This window comes from Bombyx mandarina, chromosome 18, assembly GCF_030267445.1.
Source record: "Bombyx mandarina strain Sakado chromosome 18, ASM3026744v2".
Classification (NCBI taxonomy): Eukaryota; Metazoa; Arthropoda; class Insecta; order Lepidoptera; family Bombycidae; genus Bombyx; species Bombyx mandarina.
The window spans coordinates 1,478,717-1,492,277 of record NC_143224.1 but is presented as its reverse complement, the minus strand read 5'-3'; the positions used below and the strand labels follow the sequence as shown (position 1 = coordinate 1,492,277).

General features: G+C 48.4%; 1 protein-coding gene across 1 annotated transcript in view; it reads right to left on the bottom strand.

The window, feature by feature from the left end:
* shtd (anaphase promoting complex subunit 1) overlaps positions 1-12,793 on the bottom strand; it is a 32,276-nt gene extending 19,483 nt beyond the window's left edge. The window contains exons 1-10 of the mRNA XM_089734880.1: positions 12,603-12,793; positions 11,924-12,128; positions 10,647-10,955; positions 8,685-10,036; positions 7,755-7,956; positions 7,077-7,237; positions 4,780-5,508; positions 3,963-4,101; positions 950-1,141; positions 433-586 (exon numbers count right to left, since the gene is read on the bottom strand). Coding sequence (XP_089591006.1) covers positions 433-586; positions 950-1,141; positions 3,963-4,101; positions 4,780-5,508; positions 7,077-7,237; positions 7,755-7,956; positions 8,685-10,036; positions 10,647-10,955; positions 11,924-12,128; positions 12,603-12,626 — 3,467 coding nt within the window. The 5' untranslated portion in view covers positions 12,627-12,793. The remainder of the gene's footprint in view (positions 1-432; positions 587-949; positions 1,142-3,962; positions 4,102-4,779; positions 5,509-7,076; positions 7,238-7,754; positions 7,957-8,684; positions 10,037-10,646; positions 10,956-11,923; positions 12,129-12,602) is intronic.
* Between the last annotated feature and the right edge of the window lie 768 nt (positions 12,794-13,561).

The following is a 13,561-nucleotide window of genomic DNA, read 5'->3' as shown; positions in this document are numbered from 1 at the left end:
TACATCCTCGATACAATAAATTTAGTAAACGATGCGACGAGTCAGCTGAGATAGCTTTGAAGGTTCTTCTTAGAACTCTTTTTACACGCTTTATATTAGCTTCACTTGTATGTATGTTTGAAAGTGACTCTTTTTAAGATATTATTGAAATAATAATTCTTCTACTCGTATCTGTCAGAAAAATATTTATAACTAATAACACCATCCACCCACGGTTTTTTTACAACAAAATATATTTCACACTATTTTCAATTTAAATTTATTAAAAAAATTTTCTATTTTTTTTGTTGAATTTTATATAAAGCGTGTTTTTTAAGCTATTATTTATTACACTTTATTGGTTGACGGGTTATTACCACGTGATGTATTTTCTGCACGCCAAGATGTCGTGAGGACAGACTGCCTGACTACCAAACGTGGGTCCGCGCTCACCTGCGGTCGTCGGGGTACAGCAGACCCAAGAGCTTCGTGTTGAGGTGCTCCATGCCCGTGCTGGCGTCGCCGTCGTCGCCCCGGGGCAGCTCCTCCGCGGCGCCGCCGGCCTGCGTGTACGCCGTCTCCTTCTCCGCCACTTCTAGCGTGAGCGCTAGACACAGAAACCAAAACTTTGTAATGCTTGAACTTTTTACTGGTGGTAGGACCTCTTGTGAGTCCGCACGGGTAGGTACCATCACCTTGCCTATTTCTGCCGCGAAGCAGCAAGGCGTTTTGGTTTGAAGGGTGGGGCAGCCGTTGTGACTATACTTGAGACCTTAGAACTTATTTTTCAAGGTGGGTGGCGCATTTACGTTGTACATGTCTATGGGTCCAGTAACCATTTAACACCAGGTGGGTTGTGAGTTCGTCCACCCATCTAAGCAATAAAAAAAAACTAGTCATAGAAATGCTCATTATGCACTTTAGCCTGAAAAATAGCGATGGTGACTTGATACATAATAAAACAACTTACTTTCCAAATAATCTCTGTTGTTTTTGATGGTTTCGGCTATTTCCGCCTGGATAGCCAAGTCCTCCCTCATAACCAGGTTGTAGGCCTCCACCGGCCAGTCCAGCGGCGGCTCCGCCTTGCAGCGGCTGAACACGCTCAGCAGCAGCAGGGACACGGCCGGCGGCAGGTTGTCTATGTCCCGCGTCGTGATACCTGCGTGACAATGTTTCATATACATGTCACGGGTATTTAATATTATTTATGACAATATTCACTTTTTATGTTAAATTATTGAGTTGAAACGTGGACACTCATGATTGGGCTGGTCCCCAAGTTTGTTCTTTAGCGAACTATGGAGAGGGCTATGCTTAGTTTCCTTGAAAAATCGAATCCGGAATGAGATGATCCGACAGAAAACCAAAGTTACCGATATATCACAGCCAGTTAGAAAGCCGACGTGCTCGCGCCCGCCCGCGCGCCGCGCACAGTACGTACCTCGCTGACACAGCAGCAGCACGGCGGCGGCGTGGAGGCGGTGCGGGGGCGCGCGGCGTGCTGCTGGCGACGTGCTCGCGCCCGCCCGCGCGCCGCGCACAGTACGTACCTCGCTGACACAGCAGCAGCACGGCGGCGGCGTGGAGGCGGTGCGGGGGCGCGCGGCGTGCTGCTGGCGACGTGCTCGCGCCCGCCCGCGCGCCGCGCACAGTACGTACCTCGCTGACACAGCAGCAGCACGGCGGCGGCGTGGGGGCGGTGCGGGGGCGCGCGGCGTGCTGCTGGCGACGTGCTCGCGCCCGCCCGCGCGCCGCGCACAGTACGTACCTCGCTGACACAGCAGCAGCACGGCGGCGGCGTGGGGGCGGTGCGGGGGCGCGCGGCGTGCTGCTGGCGACGTGCTCGCGCCCGCCCGCGCGCCGCGCACAGTACGTACCTCGCTGACACAGCAGCAGCACGGCGGCGGCGTGGGGGCGGTGCGGCGGCGCGCGGCGTGCTGCTGGCGACGTGCTCGCGCCCGCCCGCGCGCCGCGCACAGTACGTACCTCGCTGACACAGCAGCAGCACGGCGGCGGCGTGGGGGCGGTGCGGCGGCGCGCGGCGTGCTGCTGGCGACGTGCTCGCGCCCGCCCGCGCGCCGCGCACAGTACGTACCTCGCTGACACAGCAGCAGCACGGCGGCGGCGTGGGGGCGGTGCGGGGGCGCGCGGCGTGCTGCTGGCGACGTGCTCGCGCCCGCCCGCGCGCCGCGCACAGTACGTACCTCGCTGACACAGCAGCAGCACGGCGGCGGCGTGGGGGCGGTGCGGCGGCGCGCGGCGTGCTGCTGGCGACGTGCTCGCGCCCGCCCGCGCGCCGCGCACAGTACGTACCTCGCTGACACAGCAGCAGCACGGCGGCGGCGTGGGGGCGGTGCGGCGGCGCGCGGCGTGCTGCTGGCGACGTGCTCGCGCCCGCCCGCGCGCCGCGCACAGTACGTACCTCGCTGACACAGCAGCAGCACGGCGGCGGCGTGGGGGCGGTGCGGGGGCGCGCGTGCCCGCGGCGTGCTGCTGGCGACGTGCTCGCGCCCGCCCGCGCGCCGCGCACAGTACGTACCTCGCTGACACAGCAGCAGCACGGCGGCGGCGTGGGGGCGGTGCGGGGGCGCGCGGCGTGCTGCTGGCGACGTGCTCGCGCCCGCCCGCGCGCCGCGCACAGTACGTACCTCGCTGACACAGCAGCAGCACGGCGGCGGCGTGGGGGCGGTGCGGCGGCGCGCGGCGTGCTGCTGGCGACGTGCTCGCGCCCGCCCGCGCGCCGCGCACAGTACGTACCTCGCTGACACAGCAGCAGCACGGCGGCGGCGTGGGGGCGGTGCGGCGGCGCGCGGCGTGCTGCTGGCGACGTGCTCGCGCCCGCCCGCGCGCCGCGCACAGTACGTACCTCGCTGACACAGCAGCAGCACGGCGGCGGCGTGGGGGCGGTGCGGCGGCGCGCGGCGTGCTGCTGGCGACGTGCTCGCGCCCGCCCGCGCGCCGCGCACAGTACGTACCTCGCTGACACAGCAGCAGCACGGCGGCGGCGTGGGGGCGGTGCGGGGGCGCGCGTGCCCGCGGCGTGCTGCTGGCGACGTGCTCGCGCCCGCCCGCGCGCCGCGCACAGTACGTACCTCGCTGACACAGCAGCAGCACGGCGGCGGCGTGGGGGCGGTGCGGCGGCGCGCGGCGTGCTGCTGGCGACGTGCTCGCGCCCGCCCGCGCGCCGCGCACAGTACGTACCTCGCTGACACAGCAGCAGCACGGCGGCGGCGTGGGGGCGGTGCGGCGGCGCGCGGCGTGCTGCTGGCGACGTGCTCGCGCCCGCCCGCGCGCCGCGCACAGTACGTACCTCGCTGACACAGCAGCAGCACGGCGGCGGCGTGGGGGCGGTGCGGGGGCGCGCGTGCCCGCGGCGTGCTGCTGGCGACGTGCTCGCGCCCGCCCGCGCGCCGCGCACAGTACGTACCTCGCTGACACAGCAGCAGCACGGCGGCGGCGTGGGGGCGGTGCGGCGGCGCGCGGCGTGCTGCTGGCGACGTGCTCGCGCCCGCCCGCGCGCCGCGCACAGTACGTACCTCGCTGACACAGCAGCAGCACGGCGGCGGCGTGGGGGCGGTGCGGCGGCGCGCGGCGTGCTGCTGGCGACGTGCTCGCGCCCGCCCGCGCGCCGCGCACAGTACGTACCTCGCTGACACAGCAGCAGCACGGCGGCGGCGTGGGGGCGGTGCGGCGGCGCGCGGCGTGCTGCTGGCGACGTGCTCGCGCCCGCCCGCGCGCCGCGCACAGTACGTACCTCGCTGACACAGCAGCAGCACGGCGGCGGCGTGGGGGCGGTGCGGCGGCGCGCGGCGTGCTGCTGGCGACGTGCTCGCGCCCGCCCGCGCGCCGCGCACAGTACGTACCTCGCTGACACAGCAGCAGCACGGCGGCGGCGTGGGGGCGGTGCGGGGGCGCGCGTGCCCGCGGCGTGCTGCTGGCGACGTGCTCGCGCCCGCCCGCGCGCCGCACACAGTACGTACCTCGCTGACACAGCAGCAGCACGGCGGCGGCGTGGGGGCGGTGCGGGGGCGCGCGTGCCCGCGGCGTGCTGCTGGCGACGTGCTCGCGCCCGCCCACGCGCCTAACGCCGCCGCGGCCGCAGCCCGCAGTGCTCACCACCTGGCGTACACATTCAGATCTTAAGCCTTCGTCTAACAGAACGCGTACTTAGCGCGCGTCAGAGCGCTAAACTAACGCCGCGCTATGAAGCCTCGATGTGTTGTAATACTTTGGTAACATACCGTCAAACAGAGCGCCAGCGCTATAGCGCTTATAGCGCTGGCGCTCTGTGTGACGGTATGTTACCACAGTAGTACATCACGTCTCGGCGTCATAGCGTAGCGTTCTGACGCGCGCTAATTACGCGTTCTGTTTGACGAAGCCTTTAACGTCATTGCTTTTAATAAGATGAATAGACGATAAACGATAAGGAGATATGCATCCCCCTGCCCCCGCCTATCTTATTCTGTAATTGTTAGATACAGGTTTTCGATCGTCAAAATGTTATATCCGGTCCATCTTCTGCATAAGGCACCCACCCACGTACATTACACGGCTATTCTGTGTACGTTCCTCCTGCACGACGTAGGAGGAAACGATATACTCCCGACAAAAAAATGACCCGACGAACTCGTGGTGGACTACCAAATATCGATATTTATCGAAATGCATTTTAAAACATTTTCTAGTTCATTTTTTTGTGTTCTGAAATAATATGCTCAGATATCGTTCAATAACTGATTAATAACTTAGGACATAAGTACGAAATATTAATGTAATAGAACTAGCTATACTTACTTCAATGAGGTCCCTGGACGTGTTATTTACGTCGAGCAGATGCGGGTAGAGACCAACGTCGGCCTCTTTCAACATCGAATCCAGATAAAAGAACACATTCGGCGGCTCCTTGGTGAAGTAGCTGGGTTCGTTCAATTTACTGGCGCAATTATCCGATATCAAGGAGTCGCCGTCCTCGTACTCAATGTCAAAATCAGTCGGGAAGTCCAACCAGTAGTGATTGACGTAAGAATCGAGTTTCAAATCTCTCGATAATCGATACAAGAATATCGATAAGGGCTTCAAATCGCTGTACAACAGCGTGTTCAGTTTGGTTTCCTCGTACAGTAGATGAAAGGCGAACAGTATCTGCATGGTGTAGGGGAACAGCATGGCGTTGGAGTTGAACTGGGAGGCGGCGCCCGTATCGATAGTCGATTTGTGGTGCTGTTTCGTATCGATGCCCGCGATAGGGAGGTTCAGCATTATCGATAACGGTTCACTGAAGTTCTTATGCAGTCTCGAGTTCAGCAAATAGTCCCAGTCTTCTAGAGTTCCGTCGCTGGACGTTTTCTGTTTCTTGCTGACGACCTCCGTTTGTTCGGTCTCGTCGTTGTGTTGCGACTGTAGTTTCTCGACGTCGTACCCGATGAGTGAGAGCAGGAGGCCGGAGAACATGTTCCACTCTTGCTCCGGGGTGAGGTCCTGCGAGCCGGGCGCGTTGCGAACGCCGTACCATTTGATTATTACCTGGAAAATAATCACGAGTGCTTTGTTCAGTCGGAGTGGGGTCTGGCTGTACCCGGGCATTGGTGATGTCCATGTGTGACAGACTATTTACTTTGAAATAGATCCGAGCATAAGACTAACTTTGACTACAATGGTAATAAACAAAAACAATGTCTTAATAATGGAGTACCATGTAAACTGGAATTTATTAATTTTATTATGAACAATTGTATTTGTATTTATTTTCTTGTTATATAAAGAGACAGTGGTTGGATGAGGCGCCCTTGAAACTGCAATGTGACTGACTTCTTTGCGACGGACGTAGGCAAGACATTGATACTTAACGGTGAGAGCTAAGCGCTACCATCAGCAATAATAAGAGTGGGTGTGGCTGTGTTATGGACACGGCCGTTTGTTGTACGTGAATACATCTCGTAACGGGTATGTATAATAATAATTTCTATATAAAATATTATTATTTATGTATATCATAATCATAAGAAGTCCTCCGGGTATCCTTTTTTTATTTATGATGGCAACTGTTTCATTTAATGGGTTTAGAAAATAATCAATGCTACGTAATAAAAATATAATATAATATGGTTGTCGGCACTGCTTGACTCGATCATATGGTATTTTATTGGTATCATTCGATTGCTGTTGAGATGCCCTTTTCAACTAAATACGATTCCTGTATTTTGAATTGGCTTTCCGACGCGTACCTATAGACCGACATTATATTTTTTATATTATTTTAACATCTTATTTATTATATTCAGAGTCACAATTTGTTACTAATGTTATACATATAATTGATAGATTTTGATGAGAGCTGACGATTAAAACTTAAATGAACGTCGTAGCTTCACTGAGTCAAAAGTTATACTAAATGGAAATCTCGACACCCAGCAAAATGGCCTACAAAATGGCGGGGCTGCCCCTCCCCCGCGCGCGTTTTGTTACAGTCCTTACTTATCGTAATAAATTATTTGATTCTTTAGCTATCTAGTGGTATAATTGAAATTTTGGTTGGGATTATAGACATGTAGTTAAAACAAGAAACTGTATTACCCGATTTTGTTATCATTCGTTTCTTTGAATTACGTCCCTATGGAAGCAATTTTAAAGAAGTATTCACGTCAAAAAATGTTATTCGGTATATTATTACGGTTCTAACCAATTCAAGATACGACTTTCAACCTTGTTGTTTTGTGGTTGAGTTTGTGGCGACTCAGTTACCCGCCACTATTTGGGCAACCGCCTTACAATTCGACAAAATCGCTGTCGCTTATGAATTTAGGCAATCATCCATTATTGTTGTTCAACACTTCGGAATCTTAAAAAACTGAGGGCAGTTTATATTGATATTCGCTGTGGTGCCCATCGTTCGTGTCAGTGCCTTTACTACTCTTACATGTTCGTACTTATTCATACCACTTTGTTTGTTTGTGTATATTTTTATCTTCAATAAACTATTCAAAGCAGTACATATTCATACTCACTATTCGTGACAGCGCCTACCCAAAACGGTTAGGAGCAGCACTACTAGTACTGCATCTACAAGTACAATAGGACAACATGCGTGGTACCTGCATGCAGACGTCTCTGGGCAGGATGGCGGTGAGCGCGGCGCGGCAGCGGGCCACCAGCGCGGAGCAGCACAGCGCCGGCAGCGCCACGCGGTACATCACGCGCGAGTCGAACCGCAGCGTCAGCCGCGCGCCCGCCGCGTCGCACAGACCCGTCAGACCTGCCACACCACACCACACCACACCACACATCCATCTAACCATAATACAGGAGAAAACTTAACTTAAGGTTATCAAATATGAAAAAATATTTTTATTATTTTCTCAGATGCGTAGACGAGCTTACGGCCCACCTGGTGTTAGGTGGATACCGGAGCTCATAGACATCTACAACCTAAATGCGCCACCCACCTTGAGATATAAGTTCTAAGGTCTCAAGTATAGTTACAACGGCTGCCCCACCCTTCAAACAAATGCATTACTGCTTCACGGCAGAAATAGGCGGTAATTACGTAAATTATAATTTTGCGGGTTTCATTTTTATTACACGATGTTATTCCTTCACCGTGGTAGTCAGTCGTGAACATTTGTTAAGTACGTATTTTATTAGAAATATTGGTTCCTGCTGGCGGGTTCGAACACCGTTGCATCGCTCAACACGAATGCACCGGACGTCTTATCCTTTAGGCCACGACGACTTCAAAATGTAGTCTTGTGCGTGTGTGAGTATGAACTGACCCAGAGGCTCCTTGTGCGTCGGCCTGGAGGCGGCGGCGTGCGGCACGGGCGACAGCAGGTGCAGCGCGGAGTCGTCGAAGGCGGAGGCGTCGGCGCAGCGGCTGGGCAGCAGGCTGCTGCGCCGCGGGAAGGGCGACTGGAAGCTGGACCGCTTCGTGTACGGGGAGTCCATGAGCCGCGCCAGCACCCCGCCCACGTGCACCTGCGCCCACACACCAGCCGACTCAGACACGGCACTTTAATTGATATGATGTACATATCGACGCTTGAAAGGCAAACGTGACTAAGCGACAATACGTGAACTTTACAGTAGACTAATTTAAAGTTGAAATACCAGAAAATATAAATATATATATATATATATATATATTTTAACGACTCTAGCTGTAGGATTGAAATGATTTTAATAGACCTAGAAATATATATTTTTTTGCGCATCGAATATGGTTACTGCCTATCATTTATGTATAAAGCAGTTATTGTCGCTTAGTCACGTTTGCCTTTCAACCGTCGATATGTTCCACGGGCAGAACTCCGAGGAATTGTTCCGAGATGATCCCGCGTTCTCGTTTATTCCGTCGCACCGCTACCGCAGCAGTATTCGTCCAGTGCCTTTCCAAAGTTATTTTATGTTAGATACTATGCCGATTTGGAATCCCTCGAAGACGTTTCTAGAGTGCTAGACATGTCCGACTTCAAACGAAGATTTGCGAATACTCAGCGTTAGGCAGAAGCTTAGCTTTGCTCACAGAATTGTTGATGTCCATGAGTAACGGTAGCCACTCACTATTAAGTGCCAAAAAAAAAACTTTCAGATATAAAAATTAAGAACCTCCCGGTATACTACGCTAAGGTACCTTTTGTGAGCAATATTGTAGGGACTTTGTTCCCGAGAATTAGCTACGAGTATTTACTTGAGATACTTCATACCTTGCCAACAATGTTGTTCCCAGACTGCAGAATAATGTTCCCGGCTTCATCAATCAAAGCCATCATCTTCAGGTGGTCCAGCACGACCGCATCTTTGGCGAGCACAGTCGAAACGGCGCCAACTATCAGATTGGTCTTCGAAGATTGCCCGTGAGAATGCGACTTTTGCAACCTCAATATCTGCAACTTGCTCGTGCCCATCGTTTTCACAATGAAACATAGATAGTCGTGGCCGACCAGGTCTGTATGTAAAAAGGTTTTAAGTCCGCTCACGTTATCCAAGGGATCACGCCTGATCGTTTGGGAATCGGTCCATATGTGATCAAGGCATACGTCTGGGTACAGCGGCAAAGCTGGCGGGTTTTGGGGCAACGTATTGGCCATCATTGACGTCGAAGAGGCTTGTCCTATTGAGGCGTGAGGCGACAGCCCTTGCTGATGAAAAACATTCGCCATGGGACTGTTGAGCTTTGATCGTGACGTCACTGGACTGCCCGGTGCTCTGCGCGACTGGAATGGACTGCCCAACACTGTCCAGTTGCTCGTGTTCCTGTGACTGTGCATCGGGCTGCCGATATAGTCGGACTGACTGAAAACTGTGGTCGTCGTGTTGACGTTGGGGCACATGGTCAGGCATTCATCTCTCGTGGCCTTACGGATTCTCCAAAGCGAATGCGACGATAACTTCCAGTCGTATAACAACATTATACTCGGATTAGTATTCACAAATATTATTTGCAGATCCCCGTCGCTGAAGTACTGGAGGCCGTGGGTGGGGGACTTCATCAGCACCGGCGTGACCTCGTCCAGTGGATGTACCAACGAAAAGCAAGTGGGCAGCGGGACGTCCTGTTCGAAGACCGATAGCGATTCGGCCCGTAATTTCGCGCTCATATTGAACGGAAACGTGGTTTTCGATTTGCAGAAAGTGCTATTGTGAGAATCATTGAATTTCATGAACGAAGTTGGCAACATTGAATTCTGAGCACTTGGTTTGGCCTCCTTTTCGAGTAAAACACCGTATTTCATCGGCCACACGTTTTTAACTTGGAACGGAATGCTCGTTATATACTCACGACCGTCCGAAGCATAGGTCCTCATGCATTTACTGTCAAATAATATAATGGACGGCATGATCTTGGTTTTAATATGCTCTGTGGTATCTTCTACTTTGATGTTCTTTTTGAAATCGCCGATTTGTGAATTTAGAGCGTCTATTAACATGGTATTATTTATGTCTACATGAAAATTACAAAAGACTGCATGTTTTATGGGACTGTCTATCGTATAACAGCTGATTGTTTCTCTTTGTTCCGGTCCAGATATTTTAGTTGCTGGTGTTGAAATCAGGCCTAAAAGAATGTAATCAATTATAATTGATGTTTCAAGCTATTAATCCTTACATATTTTGTATCGAAATGAAAAAAAAAAGTTTTATTTGGGTAACATCACTGATTTTTTTTTCAATGTTTCGTCAAGTGAATTGAATGAGATAAACCAAAACTTAACAAAAGATGAACCTAAAATATAGACTAGTAATGCTGATTTACTAATTAGCTGATGAATGATTTACTAAGCTTTAGGGAATGGTTTTGTAAAAGGATTTTTTTAGAATGAACAATAACTTGTTTAAGCACTACTCAAAAAGGAGTAAAGAGTAAGTAAGGAGTTGAGAAGAAAAGCATTCTGAAAAAACAAAGACTGTAGTGCAAGTGATTCTTGAAATCACTATTTCAGTGCTGTTTGGAATGCATAATAATATAGTGTAATTTCAGAAATCAGGTGACAGCACACATTAATTTTCTCATGTGAAACACACACACAATTTTTGCCTTTGATTATCGATTCACAATATTATGAACTTTGTTCAAAAGACATTTATGTTGAGCAATTTTGTGTGTTTTGTTTTGATCATTTTAGCTTTTAGGAATCCTTATACAAATATCTCGAAGGACAACTAACCTTTAGACCAGATAGCAGTGCAGCCTTTCACATACAACTCTTCTTCATATGAGCAATCAGTTTTGTGATTCAAGGGGCGGTTCTTCGTATTGTTCTGACCAGAACTTAGATTGAATTTCTTGGATAAGTTACTGGAACTGTTGGCACTGCTTCCTCGTGATGGCCCCGCAGATGAAATGCACTCAGTCTCCATTTTCTTCGCAGTCATCAGTTCGGATTTGATTGAAATGTTGAAGTCAGGTTTGAGACGACTTGGTGGTCGGAATGATTCGGAATTATCATATTTAGGTTCCGGTTCATCTTCTACATCTAAATTAAAATAAGTTCATTATTCCGAGGTCTCATTATTACTATTTATTTTACTTCAAATCAAGAGTTTAGACCTATTTGACAATCCAAAATCAACCCTACTGTACTATGACAGACTATTTTAACACCATTGTATTAACTTGACCTATCAAATGGAAATTTTCAATGTAATTTTTACCAATTTTATTTTTATCATAGTTTAAATGGATGGGCAAGCTCACGGCCCAAACGGTGAGAAGTGATTATTGAAACCCATAGATATCAATAATGTTAATGCCACCGCTCACCTTGAGGCATGATTTCTAAATTTATTTTTATCATTCAACGAGTATGTCACCCTTCAAAGCAAAGAGCATTATGTTTGGTGCAGAAATATTCAGGGAGATAGACCCTATGCAAGCTCACAAGATGCCCTACTATTAGTAAGAGAGATTTGACAACTTTGATTAACTAAAAAATTGTTCCTGTATCAAGGACTAATAATGATTATAATGATTTATTTAAATGCAATGATTTTATTCCTTTAGATGGTATTACCCTCACCAAGAAGGCCAGATGATGAATATTTAAAAATATAACATACAATTCATAAGATGTAAGTGAATCTTCTATTTAATAAGATTAAATTAACTATTTGCAACATTTCCTATCATACTCCAAATTGTTTACTGTTGTAAAAATTATTATTTACATATAATATGTAATTTAATGTTATTTAACTGACTTCAAAAAGAAGGGGGTTCTCAATTCAACAATTTTTTATATTTCAGCTTGTTATCAAACTGCTTTTTTTACCAGGTACTGCTTTATGGTTGAATATTTAAATGTCTCTATGTGTTTGTACTACTTGTCATCTACTTTCGTCACGAGTAACATGACGAATTACAGACAGAAATACAATTTGGTCAACTTATATCTTCAGATTTACACTTATAAAAATTTTACAATATTGTTTAGTATTATTTTACCATTTTGTTCTCTATAAAACACCTCTCTTATACACCACCACTCTCGTGCTTCATTGTTCTTGTTTTCGAGCAAGCTCTCATCTTTAATAGCACAGTTGGTAAGTTTGTAAAGCAGAGAGTTCTCGGAGGCCGAAGTATTGTGACCTTTGCCGTAGATCTGACCTGGATGGTTCGCCAACACGGTCCTGCCATGTGGCACAAACTCCTGAAAATTTGATTACCAGATTTCTGTACATCATTGCATGTTCTGTTTGATTTTCAAATCATTTTCTTTCATGTGCTGTTCACCTTGTTTCTTTTATTGCATAACGGATGAGCATGCTCAAAGCCCTGCTAGTGTTAAGTAGTTACTGGTGCTTATCAATGACAGTATCAACTGTATGTGACAATATGATAATGCCACTATTAACCTTGAGAATTGAGGTCGATGTCTCAAATGTGCATTTCAATCACCATAACAATTATATAAGTATGATCAGGTTTCAATTACAGTTTTTTTTTGGTAAATGTTTGTAAATTAGTATTGTTATTTATTACTTTTAGAAATGCATTCTAAACTAAACTACACTACAGGAATACTCAACTAAAATTTAAGAATAGTTGTAATATCATAGGTAAGCTATTTTAGTTTAATAATATTAAGTAATTTGTTTTATTTATTGTTTTTAAAAATACTTACCAGTGGTTCAGAAGCGGCAATCATTGTAACTTCGTCCAGATTTGAAGATATTACGAATACGACTTCTAGCACATAACAAGATACCTTAATGGATTTATTTTAAATGCGCTTTTTATTATTTTAATCTCCAACTGCAATATTTACACATCTAAACAATGCTTTACTACTACCTCTACCGGTTTATTCAAATTGACGTAAATGACATTAATATTTTAGTTTTTCTAATACAGGAAGGTATCAGACATATACAGCTTCATATTTATTTAACGAAATCTTTAAATTTTATATATTCTTGTGTTTTATTTGATTTCTTATTATTTACTATAGTGTTTATTTTTTGTACAATGAAGAGTAAAACAATAATAATTGTATGAAGAGTGAAATAGAGCAAAAAGAAATGAAGATTATTTAGCTTAGATTTATTTTGAGATGTAGGTAGTTGTTTGAAATACCTCCGATCACCCTATTCGTCCAAAATTCTGGGCTAGCTAAATCCCTAGCTAAGGAGGACAAATATCTGAACGTCATTCTGGAAGCATCTATGACCTCTCGCCCTCGCGTAATATCTGCCTGCGACCATGCCACGCTTTTCTTCGGCAGACCCCAATTTTTAAACGAGTAAAATGTCTCTTCGTAAAAAGGTGACACTTTATAAAACTTGCATTTGCCCTATAAATGATCTATGTGATCACTGCGGTGTTCTATCATGCGGCCTATTTATGTATAGACTCTTATCAGACAATTCAAGCCCGCTTTTGCACGTTGAGCATCGGGGCGCCGTGGTACATTAATTATTACAATTAGATCTTCAAGACGGTCTGGGTATCGAATCCATCTAAAACTTTGGTGATCAGCAGCGGAGGGCTACTTCAAAGTGGTGGTGTCTTGCCCATCCTCCTCCTCACTTCAGTTTCCTTAATGCTGATGGTCGTGACCACCTCCTCGCAACAAGAGTTTGT